The sequence below is a fragment of the Mytilus californianus genome, unplaced genomic scaffold (genome assembly GCF_021869535.1).
Source record: "Mytilus californianus isolate M0D057914Y unplaced genomic scaffold, xbMytCali1.0.p SCAF_12, whole genome shotgun sequence".
NCBI lineage: Eukaryota > Metazoa > Mollusca > Bivalvia > Mytilida > Mytilidae > Mytilus > Mytilus californianus.
Genome location: NW_026262604.1, coordinates 54,618,614 through 54,638,443, shown reverse-complemented (window position 1 = coordinate 54,638,443; position 19,830 = coordinate 54,618,614). Strand labels below are relative to the sequence as shown.

The following is a 19,830-nucleotide window of genomic DNA, read 5'->3' as shown; positions in this document are numbered from 1 at the left end:
AAGTTCAAATAAAGTGGATGTAAGCTATTATAGGCAACTGTACGACCTTCAACAATGAGAAAAATCTATACCGTATAGTCGGCTATAAAAGACCTCAACTTGAATAATATGTTCTTATGATTTTCGATGTAAATATCACCAAGGGTCAACGGAATACTGAAGCCATCAATGAATATTTTTTTTTTTATTATTATATATGTTAAAGACATTTTCTAAATATACACATTTTCTAAAATGCCTGTAAGATTCAGGCAATTTTATATATCGAATAATTTTTTCAGGCATTTTATAAGATGCCTGCAAAAATTGAAAGGAATTTTACAACATTCTTGAAATTATTTTATATAATAAAACATTCACAAAAATGAGCAACTGAAAGCATCGAACAGAAGAGAAGTTTTATCTATGATCATAAGGGAATTTTAAAGCTTTCATATAAAAAGCTTTAATATTTAAAAGTGAATTTTACTGAATTATTTAAAATTTCCACAAGCACCGAGCTCGACAATCATTTTTGTTTTCATATAATGTTTTGAAGGCAGGATCTGTTACACAAGCGTCATGATTTTTTGCATGCGTTTGGCTATTTGGTACTGGCAAAAGTAGAATTAATAATAATAATAACTATGTTTATAAGTACTTCAAGTTTACGGATGTTTAACGTATTTTCGGCAGTAACATTACATATATTTTGACATCTGTACAAACTACATGTACTATAATTGTACTAAATGTACAATAATTTCTATTATGATTACAATAAATTCATTGTCGATTAACGTTATATCCTAATCTTCAACAAAATGTACTTCCAACAGTCGTGTTTATACCCTTTGTTTTTTTGTTTGTTTTGGTTTTGAATTTACTTTGTGCTTTTTTACCAAAAGGTATTACGATCAAGATATGCGTTTTGTGAAGCGGTTCATGCTTATTTTAAATGAATTTGTTTTGATTAGTTTTTATGCTGATAGTGTTTGACTTTACTGATGAACCTTCCGGAACACCTGAGTTAACCAATGGATATCGATGGGATTTGTCTATCTTTAGTTCTCTTTGTATTTTTTTTGTCTATCCGTCGATATTCTTTTTTACCGTGATTGATTTGTCTGTTTCTTTAAGACTTCATATTCCTGATTGCCCCTTTGTACTTTTAAAATCGTTTTACTGATATTCATTTATTAATAAACAAAGGTACAAAATAGGGTTCGACTGAATAAAAAGGAATCAGGTGGAAACAATCGGTTATGTATCGTACATACAAACAGTCTGCGTTAAGGTTCAAATGTATCCCTTGTTAGAATATGATAAAAAAATGTATCCCGAACACACTAAAAATAAAACCAACTGTTTACATGTTAAATACTTTAATACCAATTATCATTAGTGCATATATTCTTTTAAAGATCCTTAGAATTCAAACAAATTAACAGCAAAACGTCATAATAATAAATATGACTTCTGAAAATGCAGTTTGAAGAGGTTTTCCGAAACTCTCTGTACAATGTATTAAATAGATACCACGTAAAAGGTTAACCCTTTTATTATGGGATAGACATATGTGTCTTCCCTAGGCTTAATGCGGGAAGGATATTTATCCTTTGTGTATAGAACAACAATTGTGTTTGAACATTTCCTAATATTTTCTAAACACATCCCTGCCTTTATTTATTGCATATATTTCATATGCATGATACAATAATAATAATAAGATGGTCATTATTTTTGATTGTTTTTCCTCTTTGTCCCATATGGAAATTTACGGACGCCTTCACGAGTTAGTCATGGAATATCTGTTTCACAGATTACGAACGTCGAATATGTTTCAGTTGTCGTAACTACAATCTAATTCTCTTTTCCTCGAATATATCCTACCGAATTAGACTTATCACCGGGTTTGTACTTATATAAGCTGGTGCCACATGTGGAGCAGGATCTGATTATCCTTCCTTGGTACCTGAGATCACTCTGGCTGTTGTTGGTGTTTGTGTATATCACTCTTTAGTTTTCTATGTTGTGATTTGTATATTATTGTTTGTATTAAGGTCGTTTTTTTTATTCTTTTCTTTTTTACCATGGCATTGTCAATATAAAAGTAAGATGTGGTATGATTGCCAATGAGATCGTCTTTGACCTATTGGTTTGATTATCCCTTTGTACCTTTCGCTCTCTTTTACTCTTATTTTATGTAAAACGGCATAACCAATGGTTCGGTAAAATTGAGTCCTTTCTTCATAAACCAGCGGGCAAAGTTTGTATTCTTTTTATTGAAACTACGTTAAAGTATGTACATACTGTGTATTTCAGATAGTAATTGTATTAAATATTTGTCATGATGGCAGAAGGACAAATTATTCTAGAAATAGAAAGTTTACAAACACATTTTTAGAAAATCTAAATTTAAAACAGACGCGTGTAAAGCAGAGAAAAGGAATCATGTTTTGTTTTTATTGACTGATTGTTGGTTGTTTGCATTCAGGGGCAAATATTTCATGCATATCTAAGACGAGAACAAATTGATAATAAATCAAAGAGGTAAATTCTGCAATGAATTGACCCGGATGAAGAAAAAAAAACTTCCGCTTGAAATGATGGTATATTTATGCTCCCTGCAAATCCAAACGGATTACCCTCTATATATAGCATGGGTATCACAATACAAGGCCGTGTTTGGTTGTGATGCAAAGATATGAGTATCTTCATCTTCATTGCCTTAAGTAAATTCCTTGGTCTTTACAATCTGATGAATTAATGCAACGGTAGTTTATCTTTGTTGAAATCTCGAAAATCTACCAAGAAGAGACAAATAAAGGTGCATCGACAGGGTAAGCGTCTCCTGCTAAGGCTGCATCACCGGGCATGCGTATATCTGTTGTAGCTGATGTTATGATAAGCAAAAAGATATCAGTCAATCTAATCATGCTCATGTGACTTTGAATCTGTTGGGAACATAAAAAAAGAAGATATTCATGTGCGTGCATTTGTAAAACCCAGTGTTGGTTGAACGTTAAGTGTTTTATCAAAAAAAGTATTGACAAAGCTGAATGTGTAATGGTACGAATTTCACCAAAATTAATTTGGTTGTCGTACTAAAATCAGATTTTACGCCAAACAGTATGCGGTATAGAACAAAAACAAATGTTGCAAATAATGAAAAAGTTTTACTTTCGAAGTTCCCACTTTAAACTCTTTGTTTCATCTGTTCCGACTTAGTTTAATGTGTGTGGTAAATTAAAAGTAACAATGAAAGAGTGAGTAGAGAAAATTGTTATCCAAATATTAACCTACATGATGTTATGATAGGCCTCTATGGAACATATTTTTTTTACTGATATTCGTATTAATTATAGAAGCAATCTGTTGAAAGTCATTTCATTCATGCTTGAAAATTTCATTATCAAAATCCTCACTCACGTCGTCAAAGTTTACATCTGTATTAAAAATGACATTCTCTGAACCCCAATTCAGATTGGAGATTGTCACCGACTATTAGGTGATCTATTGATTTCCTGTTAAAATTGTGACGTCATAACCATAATAATCTTAGAACATGTAGAAGACAGATGACTTTATGATATCAAGCTAAAATAGAAATTTTACTTTCATTTTCTCAATCAAAACAATGAAGAATTTCTCTTTATAATTTATGTGTATCTTCGAAATAGGTAAACATACACTTTACTATTTAAAAGTGCATGTATCTGTTTGACAAGACTACCAGCTAGTTTTAAGAGTGTTTCCATTTCTACCGATAATTACTGATCCGATGCATGGTCAGTGAGTCATGCCTTTGCTTCAGTCTTTTGTTACCAGGCGAAATTAGCAAATATGTATTTGTTTATTTGTGTATTTGTTTATATAAAAAATGGAGATGTGGTATGACTGCCAATGAGACTATCCACATGAGTTTAAATGAAGTGGATGTTAGCAATTATAGGCAAACGTACGGCTTTCAACAATAAGAAAAACCCATACCGTATAGTCGGCTATAAAAGGCCCCGACATGAAAAATATGAAGCAATTGAATTGAGAAAACTAATGGCCTAATTTATAACAAAAACCAATTTTCAAAAACAAATATGACAACAATCACAGAACTACAGGCTCCTGACTTGGGACAGGCACATGAAGAAAGTGGCGTGGTTAAAAATGTTGTAAGGCACTAACCACATAAAACGTGTACAGTTGTGTAACAGTACAGCATAAGAACAAACTATAAAAATGGATTGAAAAACGTTTAACTCATCAGATCGACACAAGGCAGAAAAAACATCAAACAAAAACACACACCGGACGTGTTAGGATATTTGTACATCCCTCACAACAAAAAACACATGGTAGAGATCTGAGAGTACTCTTGATTACTAACAGCTATTTCAAAGAAAATAAAGAAAAATCATATATCTAAGACTATAATATCAATTAGTACACATCCAACATGTCCAACATGTAATAAATTTAATGATAAGACGCCATTAACAGTCCGGACCACCTGAGATCCCCCGGTTTTTGGTGGGGTTCGTGTTGCCCAGTTTAAGGTTTTCGATGTTGTGTTTTGGGTACTGTTGTTTTTCGATTTTTGCTAAGGCATGGTCAGTTTGTGTTTGACTTATGAGTTTGAATGTCCCTTTGTATATTTCGCCTGTCTTTTATAGCCATTCTATAAAAAGATAAAGTTCATCCTATCATTTATAGTAGCATAAAAACTGGCCTACTCATGCAAACTTAACATTGTTCAATGATAGATACATAGATAAATTTAATTCGATACTAGTCAACATCAAGCATAACAGATAATGAATACAAACACAATTTTCACAATTGCATCCCTACAAGCCTGTAGAATGCTAGTTCATATCTGTATTACTAACATAATGAGGTCCAATGTGTTAGTCGGTATGAAGTAAAAACGACCAATCGAAAAAAATCAACTTTATGTATTACTAATATAGGACAATGGTATTGATTGAAAATTACAACATTCCAGGCCCTTTTGTTTTCCGCATAATTAATATTACCAATAATTAACAAGTCCTGGGTCGACTATCAAAGAAAAATCTTGCACATATAATGAAAGCAAATTATTTTTTATTTTTGTGTCCCCAAGGTCAATGCTCATGCGGCATACACCTATACTTGCATTGAATGGGGGAACCAGCAATCACTGAAATATCATAAAATACTAACAAACTAAAGAGCGTACATAAATAAACAAATTAAGCTCTGTATGTTGCAGTAAGAAAGCCAGGACGGTTTCAAACAGAAAGATTTTGAAAGCAGAGAAAACTTTGCACTTTATAATCAGCATGACTTTATCAGATGGCAATACGAATACTAAAAATCAAGACAGCAAAATAAAAAGCGTAGGTACTTTAATTCAATCACGGACCCGCGGGTGTGTTCTAGTAAGTTTAAATCAAATAGGATTAAAAAAATGTATACTGGTCATGTTTAATTTCAAATTTTGATATGTAATACCAGATAAATATTTATTCTAATGTCGTAGGCTTCAATCCTTCTAATATTCAAAGGGGGATACATTAAAGATACGTCTAACAAATTACTTTTAACAAAAAAGTCTCTAAAATAGAAATACAACACGTGAACCTGATATACTGTTTGGTTTAGATGATTAAAGAAAATGACAGTAAATTAGATAAAAGCATGATTTAACGTCTGTCCTTATAGAAGATGTAAAAAAAAACGACACGAATTTTTACTGTTAAATTTTATGTATAATTCATGTTAAAGTAAATCCTTTCCAAATGATATATTTACAACAAGTAAAATAGAAAGCAATCACTGGATGTTTCACTTGCATTTGCTGTTTTGGAAACTGTTTCCTGACTTATTTCGAAATGTTAATGTGAAAACAATTTTTCTTTTAAAAAATATTATTGAAATGTTTAGTAGTTTTCGTATTTCAAAACTAAAACCTGTATTTCAAACTTCGACTGGACGTTTAATACGAATTTTAATTTTAAGAACTAAAGTGTCCCTTTTTTTGGCTTCTGAATACAACGTTTTTGTTTCGCCTTATTTGTTATGAAGGTGACCTATTTTCGCCAAATTACCAATGGCCTTTGTCAACGGTAACCTCTTAGTTCCCTGTAAATACAGATTGTTTATTTTTTTGTAGCCTGATTGCAAAGCTGTAGTGTCGCATAGGTAAAACCTCTGTCGTCGTTTGCGTAACACTGTAAAGTCGCGACTCCTTGCAAACAAATTGATGTAAGTTCGGGAAACTTGCACTGATTCTTCGTCAAGACATGCTTTTATCCTCGTCATTTGAACTCTGGCGGATAGTTGTCTCATTGGGAATAATACCATTTATCCTTATTTTTATAATTAAGTTGTCCACCTGATATCTTAGCTTTTTATCTGAGGTATTTTGGTGGTTTCATATACAAAAAACAGAAAAGAATTGGCTTTGCCATTAATAAATATATTTTTGGGAAACTGTAGTCACACTTCATTTTTGGAACATTAAAAAAAATTTTAACATACGTATCTCTGATTTTAATAAATAATGATCAACTTATTATCGAATATATTTGTCTTCTTGTTTTATTTACTTTGACAATTGCTTATTTATTCTCGCAAACCAATTACCGGTAATCATTGATAAATATTTACAATGACAAACATCATGGCGTGTATTAAATCTCAATTGATTTTAAATTCATTTACTACCAAGTTTAAATTAACGGAAAGTCATCGCCCCAACGCCAAATGATAGCAATCAGTCTCTGAGAATCGTTATCACATCTTTAGAATTATTTTATAGACTCAGACGCATATTCATTAATAAACTGTTTAGATATGACATCTATTTTTGAATTTTACACATCTAATAAGTGCATATAAATTTTATCCAAATTTCCAGGGTTTACAGGATTTTGTTCTATTTTAATCAGTATGTTTTTCTTTTCCTTTCTACTTTGATAACAGTTAAGGAGATTTTGTTCCGATATTTTCCTATTGAAACAACTATGGACATCCCATTAGACTAAAAGTTATTCCGTTTACAATTTTTATTTACAGAAGAAGAATTATTTCATTATAAATATTAACTTTTTTTTTCTATACGAACTTTTTTTATTTAGTTATGAATTTTCCCGTTTTCTAGCATCTTCTTTCCGTAGCATCTTAGGTCACCCTAAGTTTTTAGTGTTATAGATCTGTCGTTAATTTTGAATGTAGCATTTTAGTGACTTGTTTGCCTTTCTTTGTCCTCCATGATTTGCCATAGTGTTGTCAATTTCTCTTCGAGTTATGAACTTTGTATTTCCACTTGATACTTTCCGCTCCTTTGAATGTTTTTTTCTAAATTGTCGCTCCAAGGACTCAAAGAATAATGCCCTACTCATTTTCATTTAACCAGATTTTTAAAGCAAACTCTCTCCTTTTTCGCTTAAAATATCCTTCACGATCAGTAGGTCCGTTAACCTCGTATCCAAACAGACCTTTTCTTTCTTAATACATGTATATGTGTCTCCATTTTAATGAGTAGTGGTATAGTATATTAATGAGTCTCAACTAATAGAGGAATCTAATCTAATCTCTACAACTATTTTAAGAACCCTAGTTGCATTTTCATTTGCCCAGTTTATTACAGCGAAGATGAACTTCGAATGAAGTCGTATTGCGAATGACATTGTCCTTGTTGACAACAGAACGTAAATATGTATTCCAAAAACAGTCGATATTCTAAATATTGCACAAGCGTTCGGAGCTTACATACATATTTTGTTTCGAAAGATTCAGCTCAGTCCTTATGTCAAGAAATCGATAACAGGGATGTGCTCCTTACACAAAAACTGCTCCAACAGAACTATGAGGAAGACCGAATGCAATCGATATTACTTTAGTTTTACGATATCTCGAATTGAATTTAATTAATTAAAAGAATGTTAAGTTAAGTAAACATTGATTTGAGATTTTATGTTGGTGAATGGTAAAATGAGGATATCTCAATCTCTCAAATTGGAAGTGACAAACATTTACTGATACTTATCTTTATCTTTAGATACCAGAATGGTTGCATGTCTGATCTGTAATTTTGATAGGCTGGTCCTCTCCCTTGCATCATACGGGTATCTCAGACAGTTATATCTGTCAGATTCAAACAGATAAAAGACAGGGAAACAGTCTATAATTGTTACCGATCTTGTCCTATTCCAAATTTTTGTATTTTGACTGAGTGAATTTGCATGGCGGTGCTCATTTGACCATTTATGTATATACAAAACTATTCAATCACGTGTTCAAATTACAAACTATTTTTCCCGCCGTCATTCCATATTTCATAATTAAATTCAAAAGGGTACAAAAGAATGGAAAATTGCAAGATTTTCATCAGTTTGAGGATCCGTTATTAAGATTGTTTTTACATGTTTACAACTTGCGAATGTACATTGGTATGTCCTATTCAGTTTGTGAAGTTAACTGCTTTCATATTTCTTACTGGATGTGTATTAAAGTCCACACTTTTACATATCGACTTTAAAATTGCAGAAACACACAGTTATGGAATTCATGTTGGTGCAATGACCTTAAATGTATATATTTTCTTATAACAAAATTCCAATCGTATATGGTTTTCGTACTGATAAACCTAATAACATATTGAAATATGTAAGGAATTAGATCCAGTAATAAAGGAGAGGAGAAAGATACCAATGGGACATTCACACTCATAAGTCAAAGATAAACTGACAACGAAATGACAGATAAAGAAGAACCCCAATAGACAAACAACAGTACACAAAACAGAACATAGAAAACTAATGACATAATATGTGTTCCATTGATATGCTATTTTTTAGTATAAAATGATTGGTTCATGCTTTTTCTTTAGATAGCTGGTTTGAATACATCTGCATAATGCATGATATGATTTGACCTGAGTTCTCGTAGTATGAGTTTTATCCAAGGCGCCTATAATCACCCCGTATAACCCCGATACAAATGAATCTGGACGTTGACGCGTTCGAATCGAACACATCGTGTACCACGGAGTTCAGACAGAGAAGAATTTATACTTTTAAGGAAATTCCAATATTCATTCTTCGGATATTTTGCGTCAATATTCTTTGCTGTATTACTCATCTCTTACTGCAAGGTTTTTTAAATAGTTTATATCTTTATAGATAAATAAAAAAAAAAACGCACGATCTTGCCACTGATAAAAGCATGCTGACTATCTTTAATAGTTGTAAATTTCAGGTATCCCGTGCCTCATATGTTTTAAAACATACATTTTTGATAATATTGTAGTTAAGACTTATCAAACTTGTAAAGACTGTAGGTTTATGTGTTATCTAGAATACAAAGATTTGGTTTGCAAGTTTGGGTGTACCTGAAAAAAACTTATTTCAGACGGAATAGCACATTCTAAATTTTACGGTTATGTTGTTTAACGAGACCGGAAATTTATATACGATCCGGGAAATCAATCCTTTAAAAAAATTATTCTAAAAAGTTACCAATTCAACACTGCAATTAGATCTTTGAATATTATTTTTATTAGTATGAATATTGATTTTGTTATCAGTAAATTAAAATCATACTTATAGTTTTGTTACATATGCACTTTAACGGTACCACCATCTGTCGAGTCTTTTATTTGGCATTGGACAAGGTCATGTTTTTTTCTGACTATTAATGACGTCTTTACACTAAATCAATTGGATGTTGGATGTGTACTGATTGATATTTTAGTCTTAGATACATGATTTTTTTATTAGTTGTTATTGGCTTTGAACTAGAAGTCAGTAACTGCGAGTACTCTCAGATCTGTACGTATCTGATGTATGTAACGATCTGATGAGTTAAGCCTTTTTCAACTGATTTTTATGGTTTGTTTTTATGTTGTGCTGTAACACTACTGTCCCATGTTAGGGGGAGAGTTGAGCGTTCACAAACATGTTTAACCCCGCCACATTCTTTATGTGTCTGTCCCAAGTCAGGAGCCTGTAGTTCAGTGGTTGTCGTTGGTTCAAGTCTATCATATTTGGTTTTCGTTAATTGTTTTATTATAAATTAGGCCGTTAGTTTTCTCAATTGAATTATTTCATATTTTTCATGTCGGGTCCTTTTATAGCCAGTATGAGTTTTACTCATTGTTGAAGGTCGAACTGTTGCCTATAATTGCTTACATCTACATTATTTGAACTTTGGTTGATAGTTGTCTCATTGGCAATCATACCTCATCTCCTTACTTTTATACCCCGCGTCACATTGTTGCGCCTGTCCCAAGTCATGAACTAGCCTTTGTTAGTATCATAAAGTGGTTGATAAGAAAGAAAGACGTCTTCACTATTTGATAGATGTATTTGAAAGCCATAGTAAAACGTCAAGGTGACGTGACGTTACATAAATCGCGGTACACAGTGAACGTCATGTGTGCGGTATTTACGACAGTTAGTCTTGTGTTCATTTGTTCATTTGTATGTTTCGGACTTTAGTGTGGCGTTCATTTCGCTGAACTAGTATAAATTATTGTTAAGGGAACCAGCGGAAGTCCGCCTCAAGGTGCGAGATTTTCCCGCTGTGTGAAGACACGTTGGTGGCTGTGGGCTGTGTTCAGCTCTATAATCGGATTGCTGTCTCTTTGACACAATACCTGTTTCCATTCTCTATTCTAATTGCGAATATTGTATTCTGTTTTCTAATTTTACTGAATATAAATAAAGTCATTGTGTGAAGTTGCGTCAACGCACATCTTACAAAATATGAATATTATATGAACGATTAATTTTTTGTGTGTCTGTTCCAAGCCAGGAGCCTGTAGTACAGTGGTTGTCGTTGTCATATATGTTTTTTTCGTAAATTGGTTTGTTATAAATAAGGCCGTTAGTTTTCTCGTTTGAATTGTTTCATATTTTTTATGTCGGGGACTTTTATAGCCGACTGTACGGTATGGGTTTTTCTCATGGTCGAAGACCGTACGGTGGCCAATAATAGTTTACAACCACTTCATTTTAACTCTGGAGGATACTTCTCTCATTTGCATCACAACATTTCCTCATATATATATATTTGCCTTCGGGTTTATACGATCCGTTCATTCTATTTTGACTCCTCAAAATTCAAGTCTATCCTAAATTGAGGTAAATTATATGGCCTTCCAAATATTGCTTCAATTCCTAACATCACTGAAGAGACATTAATTGTCGAAATCCGGATATGGTGTACAAAAAATCTTTGCACCTTTGTTTGCGGTATACCATCTTAGCCGCAAGTTTATTGTTTTCTGTTTGGTATTAAATTTATAGTTAAGATCCATTTATTACACCTTGTGATCCGTTTATTTGGCAATCGCCAATGGCAGTCAGCAGGGTTTAAGAACATTTGTTTTTCGACCTGTTAGTCAAATGCGTTTTGTTAAAATATACTTTTTCACTTTTTTGTCTATTTTAACAAAACGCATTTGACTAACAGGTCGAACAACTGATGTTCTTAAACCCTGCTGACTGCCATTGGCGATTGCCAAATAAATTGATCACCAGATCTAACGAAATGGATCTTAATATTAATTTAATACCAAACAGAAAACAATACACTTGTGGAAAAGAAGAGGTGCAAAAATTTGTACACCATATATATATATATTTAACTTTATTTCGTCTGGAATAACGTGGAAATTCCTAGTCTTCAATAAAAAATTACCTTTAGATGTTTGCTGGATAAAACATTTCAATTATGGCTTTGGATGACTGATAATTTCATGGTTGACTACTTCGACAAGAGTTACAACTGCAAATTGACAATAAAACACAAAAAAAAAGGTGCCGATGCCATCACGAATACATAAAAAAGACAGGGATTTGTGACGGTTTTTGTCAACGAATTGTACAGTGATTAATTGAACGAACTTGATATATTTGGTGAAAAGAACTATACAGTAAAAGATGAACTTATTTAGAACGATATCGTGTTTATTTGGATTTCTAGGGAACATTTGAAGGCTCCTGGTAATGTAACGTGTAGTTGTTTACCATTGCTTGAAGTATTACTACACAAAAGTTTAAGTAAGAGAAGATATTGAACAATGTTTACCTCATACAATGTAGAAAATTGCACCATGCTTGTGCGTTTTGCATCTAGCATTTTTATCTAACTTTCTTTTGCAAAAACTTAAAACATCTTTATAAGATTAGATTAAATAAACTACCATGTTCATGTACACATTGATATACTCACGTAAGTTCTAGAAAGGCATTCGATATTGTTGTCATCCCAAATGTTGTCCTGATTATCGATTAACGCGTCAACGTCCGAATTCATTTGTATCGAGGTTATACGGGGTGACAATAATGATGATCATTTGATTAAGTATTACGTATATAAAGCCCATTAAAACTTTAAACGTCATCAAACGTAATTTAAAGTACAATTATAATGTAGCGATATTGCATAAATTGACACCAACAAAACTTCAATACTTGTTCACATTATCTTCCTTTGGTCTCTGGTGGATAGCTGTCTTATTGGCAGTCATACCAATCATTCTTAATTTATATTCAATGTATGTGCATCAAGGAAGGTGGAAAGCTAATGAAATATCAAGGTTTATTTTTCATTCTTGAATATCTCAATTCCTTCGTATCATCATGGTTGTTGATTTAAGGCAGTAGTAATAGCTGCTGTGAAATGCGCGCCAAATGATGCCTGTACCATATGGGCAATGAGATGTAAGGGAATATTTTCCATTTAGGTTTGAGTCATGACATGCCTGATACCACCAGGCTCCATGATAATGTGTGGCACAATTCCATCCACCGTAAGGGTCATTATCTCTGTCATATGTCGTAAACTTTTGTCCGTTATGTCTGGTTAGAGAATCACCTGAAATATATAATCAACATCATTGTATTATTTAAATCGGTAAGCTCATTGTTATTGTCACATTATTGTGTTAATCGCTGGCTGAATTAGTGGGTATTTAATTTCTGTGTTTTTTCAAAAACCCATATGTTATCTTTTATAATTGTGCAAGACTTGTACCATGCTTGATCAAAATTCAGGCAATAAAAGTAATACAAATTTCAATAATCTTTCTGTTAATATTTAAAATGTTTGAACATATTCACCAAAAAGGGTAAGTTATTCAAATCCAAATCAAGTAGAATTTTATACATTAAACACAAATAAAAGATATAACAAGATGTGCATAATATTGTTTGAAAAGCTTAGATATTTTTTATCCATTATGATCTGATGATGAATTTCGAAAGAGGCATAATTTAGGTTCCTTTCCGGCTACAGAGCACTACGTGTATGCAAATATTTATACATTTTGGTTTTTTTAATTTTTTTTCAGTGTTTCTGATAAACGTCAATCCAGATAAAGCGGTTTGACTGCATCAACAATTATAAAGTGTTGTTTTTTTTCTAGCGCGGGGTAGATACCTTCTGCTATCTCTCAGTAGTCTACTATTCTGTAATGACAATATTTCAAAAAAAAAAAACTTTTCTAAATTATTGGTTAACAAATAGTAAGATACAAAATAAGGTTCGACATATGTAAGGCAAAACATATCGTAGGTGGATTTGGAATTCACAGTAGGTCACTTTCCGGCCGCATTACTCCTCATACATATGGCATTGGCTTTTAAATTGATGGATTGAAGGTTAATCTAGAAAAGTGATTGGAACGAACCAACGTTATTAAGATTGAATAAACGATTGTTTGTGCTTAACGGCATTTTCAGCACTATTTGATATATTGAGCGATCAGTTGTTTTCAATTGCAGGAGGGACCCGGAGAGAGAACCACCGACCTTCGGCAGAAAAACTTACAATTTCAGCCAGAAAAGGTAGCAGTCGAACGCTCCTGCTACGTGCGGGATTTAAACTATCAACCCTAACGTTGCAAGAATAATGATACAGTAGATGAAGTACTTAGACAACTCGGTCACGTAGACCCAAACATTACTAAAAAGATGTACCCTGCAAACGTATACACAGCTGAAAGCAGTACATAATTTTGGTATTATGTTTACACTCTGCAATTAAAGTTAAAAAGTTAACTATAGTGTCATCGATAACTCCAGCATTTTGATATTTCAAACAAGCTAAATATCTGTAAATATAATAGTTGTTTCATGCAATACCATCTCCAGTTTGAATGCTTCATTTAAGATCCCTCGTCTCTTTCGTCCTTTCTTTCTATAAGAGCTTGACGGAGACAGGGGATATAAAACCACTGACAGGGAATATAATTATGCCAATATCCCCTGTAGAATCCCGAATAATATGTATATATATATAACATAATTACTCTAAATATCAGCACAACAATGTTAAATCTGCAAATTTGCGGAAGCAAATTTTTGTTCTTTGTTCTTTCCTCGCCGGGATTAGAACTCATGCTATGGGGATATCGAGACAACAGCGCCTGCACTGTGTCCAGCGCTCTAAATAATAGTGCTCTGAACTAAATAATTCAGCTTTCGGTGGCTTAGTGTTACCGTTCCTCGTCAGTAGAATCTAGAGTTGTAACACAGTACATGATATATTAGGCATGAAGATGGAATTGATTGCAGATTTGCTAAATATCTATCGTAAAGGATCGTAAGATACAGTCGCATAAATATATATATATATATATATGGCTAAATGAATCTATTTATCAAATAACAGATGTTGAATATACGTATTAATAAGGTACCTGCGTCTCCACTGTAACGCCCAAGAGAAAGTTTATAGCCATTTGTCTCATTCGACACACTGAAACTGTCATAGCTTGCGTGTTTCGTAACACTTGAAAAGTCTGTCATTATAATCTGCAATCTGTGGTTTCCATTAGATGTTATCTGATGTATTATATCGTTTCCTAATAAAACAAGTTCTTAAAGCATGGATCTAACCCTCACTGCTTGTGTTCAAATAGTTACTGCATATAGTTTACAAAAATAAAGCATGACCTTCAATTGAGCATTGTTAAAGGGGATTAGCTGTCAAATTCATGTTCACCGAATTGACTCATATTCTCATATTTGATTTATAACATACTAAAAAGCATATCCAAATTATATAAAGGCTGATATAAACACTTTACGATGCATGGGCTCGATAATATGCATCAGAATTTCGTGTGTATTTTAGTCTAGACGCCATCTAGTTAACCACCGAGGTGACCTGCAAAGACTACCGACGGTCATATAACCCGATATATACATAACATGAATAAATAAAGATATAAATAGATAGCGAACCCGTGCAATTGGATTTTTCTAGGGCTGTTCGATTTCATATTATAGGTTAAATATATATGTTAATCATCACGTTTACCTGTATCAGAATTAGTTTTTGTGGATCGAATCAGTCAATCAAATGATTTACCCATGTTTCATTTTCAATGTTGAAATTCTTTTCCTTTTAATAACTGAACACGCCTAATTCATGCGTAACTCATCTCTAGCTAAGGGGTTAAATTGAAGGTTACATGAATACAGATTCAATGAGGTCGAAATATTCACTTGCAAGTGAATAATTCATCAGTGATGTTTCTTTGCATATTTTGACAAAATTGAACCAAAACTGGCTGCTAAGGCGAATTATTATTTCACTATTTTACTTTCATTAATGATTGAAAAAAAAATCATATCTTTTTTAATATCTCGTAGCTAATGCCCCTTTAAGTTAAATGAGTAGCCCATTTAATAAACAATACGTAAATGCTAGAACAATAAAAATTAAAAAAAACAAGACAAATAGTTATCACTGCTCTTATTAATGCACAATATATTTAAACTTAAGTTTTAACAAATATCAAAAATACGTTATATTCTAAGAGATTCTTGAGACGTTTAGCCGGTCGACACATCCGATCTCACTCCATTTTGGGAGTTCATGGGATTCCCTCTATATTCCTTTTGGTATTGCTTCATGTAGTCTGGCTAGATTTCTAGTGGTCATGAAGATGCATGTAAACGAGCTGACAACGCGTAAAAATGTATAATTCTTTTATTTATAATTTCAAAAAAGTTAATGCATTCAAAAGAATAATCACAATCAAATTAAAATATTAAAATTATATGATCTAACAATAATGATAACTGACTTAATATACGCTAAGCCTATTCATAATTAAAGGTGGTCCTTTGCCACTCATTGACTATTTGTCGATGAAACGTCCAAAAATTAGTTTTTACGAGATAATTTAACACCGAGATAAGTGGAAATATTTCGTTTACGTAAATTTTACTTCTACACTTTTTCTATAAATAACATTTTTTTTTCATATGCATAAGCTTTAAAAAATACAAACCAATCCAATATTCGCCTTGTGCATTACCAAAACCATGTTTGTAGTCAGTCCAGTTTCTAAAGAAATCAACGGTGCCATCGATTCTCCTCTGTATATCCTTGTAATGGACGGTGTAATTAATAGTAAACATATATACACTGTATTATAAAAGGAAAAACAATTGAAAAAGTAAAATAATAAAAATACCGAACACCAAGGAATATTCAAATCGGAAAGTCTTTTATCAAAAGGCAAAATCAAAAGCTCAAACACAAGATAAAAATGCAATGACCAGAAAGCTAGATTGTCAGTGTTTATTCCGGATGATGCAATGATCAAAGCGTTGATTTTCAGTGATTATTGACTCGTCATTGCTATTGAGATCTAGAACACGAAAATAAATTTTGTGCATACGAAGCGCTTTAATCAGGATTATGAGGAACACTGATACAAAAACATTTGAAAGGCAAAGGATGTATATATACCTTAAAACATGATGAGCTATATCACCAAAAGAGACCCAAAAGTATAAGCAAAAATTATCTAATATTTGATTTAGGGAGTAAGCCTAAGTTTCTTAATAATTTCTTAATTTAGCGATTACCATCAGTAGGTATTCACATACGTTAAACAATATAAACTTTAAGAAATTCTCATAAGGGTATAAAACGTGCAATATTTTATGGAATTTACGGTATATTTCATTTTTTTAAAAATCATATCTTTTAATGATAACGTTTGTCTTTTGCAAACTTAAAAAATTATAACGTTTCTGTACATTCATAGTTTCACATGGCGGTGAATCATCTAAAATAGGAACAAACTAAATAAAATACAACGATTGAAAGTCAAATTACATGTCTTTGGTACGAACAATAACACTGATATTCCAACAAGGAGATTATGGCACTAGCACTTAATCTAGAAAGTTTGTAATGTTATAATTCTACAATATCAGTTATTTTAAAGCATTCTTGCGTATAATATGTAAAGCTCACCGTCCAGACATTTCCATTCCCATCAACTTCACAGAATACAGACATAAGCGGTGTAGGTTTTCCAAATGGATAAATTGTATATACGCCATTTTTTAAGATACCTTTAATGTCCGAGCATTCTCTTGGAAATGATGAATCTAAAAACAAAAAAACAAAATAAAACTATGATTTCAAATTGGCTTTTAAAATTGAGTGAACAATCAAAATCTTGGAAAAGCAAGACGTGAATCACTTATCATGCTGCTGATGTAGTACAAAAAGCAATAAGTACTTTGTATAATATTTATTATTGTGAGAGAATAAAGGAGCTGTAACATTAGATTTAGCAAAGTTAAAAAAATTTAGAAACTGATAATTTATAATCATCATGCATCTTTAAAAACATATCTGATAATAATTACTGGTAAATAGGTGGCAGATACCCTTTATTAATTTACCCTTAACCAGCATCAATAAAATTACAGTTATATGAAAGTATCAAAAGCATTAATGATGAATCTAGTTTAGTCTAAAGGCACGTCTGACGTATTAAATTTAAGCCTTCTTTATTTGATGAGGTTTTTTTTTACAGCCACTTGTGTTAATGCCAATGCCGGTGGACGTTTCGTCCACCAGAGTATCACCACCCCAGTGGTCAGTATTTTCGTGTTGACATGAGTTATCAACAATACGGTCATCTTCTGCGAATCTACAATTTATGAAATACGGAACTATTTCAATCCAAACGGTTTTTTAAATCCAAGAATAGATAGCACAACTTTAGCAAATTTTTGGCTTTTACTTCTTATATGATATGAAGTTAATTCAAGTGCCATTGGCGGGACTTGTGTTTACGTAATGCGTGTCTGGCTTACCAAAACGACTTGTGTCTTTGATTTATTTTATCATATTGATTGAAAAATACAAAGTAAAACATGCTATTGGATTATATTGCTTTTGAGTGAATACTTTTTCAGTATTTTAGAAAAAAAAACTCCATAGAGCCATAAGTATGAATTTGGAACACAATATTTAATGAAATACATTAGAGAAATAACAAAGCAGAAGTTCGTGGATATGTGCCCTTACAATAGTCGAAATAAAAAAGAAATTGAGTACCTATCTCAAACGATTAATGACTGTCATCATTCATATACATTGTAGTACTACATCATTAAAACAAATTAATGATTTGTTTAATTAGAACACAGACAGTCATTTGAATTTTTAAAGCTACTTAGACAAATCAAATATGTATCAGTAACGAAAGATTAAATTTTTGGCATTGCAATAAATAAGTAACGTGTGTTGATACATCAGAAGCGTCATATATTATAATGTTTCGATGACCAGTCTTATCCTTATTGGATGAACATTTTGTATTGAAACTTAAGTGATATGTTTAAAAGTGTAGATATAAAAATAAGGAGACGTGATATGATTGCCTATGAGACAGCTACCCACCACGCTCAAATGACCACGATGTAAGAAAACATATGTGACCGTACAGACGTCAATATTCAGGAAATATTATAATATTCCTTGTTCATCCACTATAAGAGACTCAATAAGCATGATAAGAAAGCATATTTCATGAGAGCATTATTAAAATAAACGTACTTTGTAAACTATTCTGGTTACATGTCAGATTTCGATTACATGAGATTGTGTCATTACAGCACACGACACATTTTACGTGATGACCTTCTGATCGTCTTCCAAAAATAGGACCGATGCCTTGTAGACATGTCTGGAAAGACAAAACAAATTAAATTGCATTGTTATACAAAAATTCAGTGTTCACAATAAATTAAGACAGATTGCACGAATAATACTCAAATAAGTTTCCAGTTTTAAATTACTGGTTTTGAAATCGTAATTTGTAAAAAAAAGAAAAATCTTATCTTGTAGTAAATGACTAACAACTAATTACGACATCTTTGTAAAATTGAATGCATTAATTTGATAAAAAGCAAAAACAATCTATTTTGTATTAATGCGAGCGTGTAAAGGCAAGAACCAATTAAAACGTGTCGGGAGTAAACTAGTATTTTGAGACCACATTCACCCCCTTTTTAGTAAAAGATTCAATATAAAAAAAAAATCAAGCGTAAATATTTAATCCAAAATAAATTATTACATCTGATTTTTGTCTTCTACTACAGCAACATAATAAAATTGATATACATGATCGCAAAGCAATGTTTTTTTCATTGAACCGAATTTGAAAATGACGTATACGGCTTTAAAGTATAAAGATTATAATACCTGTGGAACAGCGCATCCATAATCAAACAGAGCCTTTCCAGATTCTGTGACGTAATAATGCATGGAACACACCTTTAATAAATGTAAAGTTTATCTTACACATTGTCATCTTTTAATTTTCCTGGTAATCAAAATACGTGAGTGTCAATTGATTGTTATATCTTCTTATCAATTTGTGCATGAACGCTACCGTCAAATATGTGTTCACATGTGTGAAAAGCATATTATGTTAAATAAAATATAGAAATATTTTCTTTATTTGTTTAAGGTGAAGCAAGGCATTCATAGTAGTATCTAAGCAAAAATAAATTAGTACTCACCTCATTGTGA

General features: G+C 32.1%; 1 protein-coding gene across 1 annotated transcript in view; it reads right to left on the bottom strand.

Moving 5' to 3' along the window:
- LOC127721137 (ficolin-1-like) overlaps positions 1-19,563 on the bottom strand; it is a 31,921-nt gene extending 12,358 nt beyond the window's left edge. The window contains exons 1-6 of the mRNA XM_052227812.1: positions 19,501-19,563; positions 18,853-18,982; positions 17,254-17,390; positions 16,277-16,373; positions 14,675-14,839; positions 12,679-12,849 (exon numbers count right to left, since the gene is read on the bottom strand). Coding sequence (XP_052083772.1) covers positions 12,679-12,849; positions 14,675-14,839; positions 16,277-16,373; positions 17,254-17,390; positions 18,853-18,982; positions 19,501-19,563 — 763 coding nt within the window. The remainder of the gene's footprint in view (positions 1-12,678; positions 12,850-14,674; positions 14,840-16,276; positions 16,374-17,253; positions 17,391-18,852; positions 18,983-19,500) is intronic.
- Between the last annotated feature and the right edge of the window lie 267 nt (positions 19,564-19,830).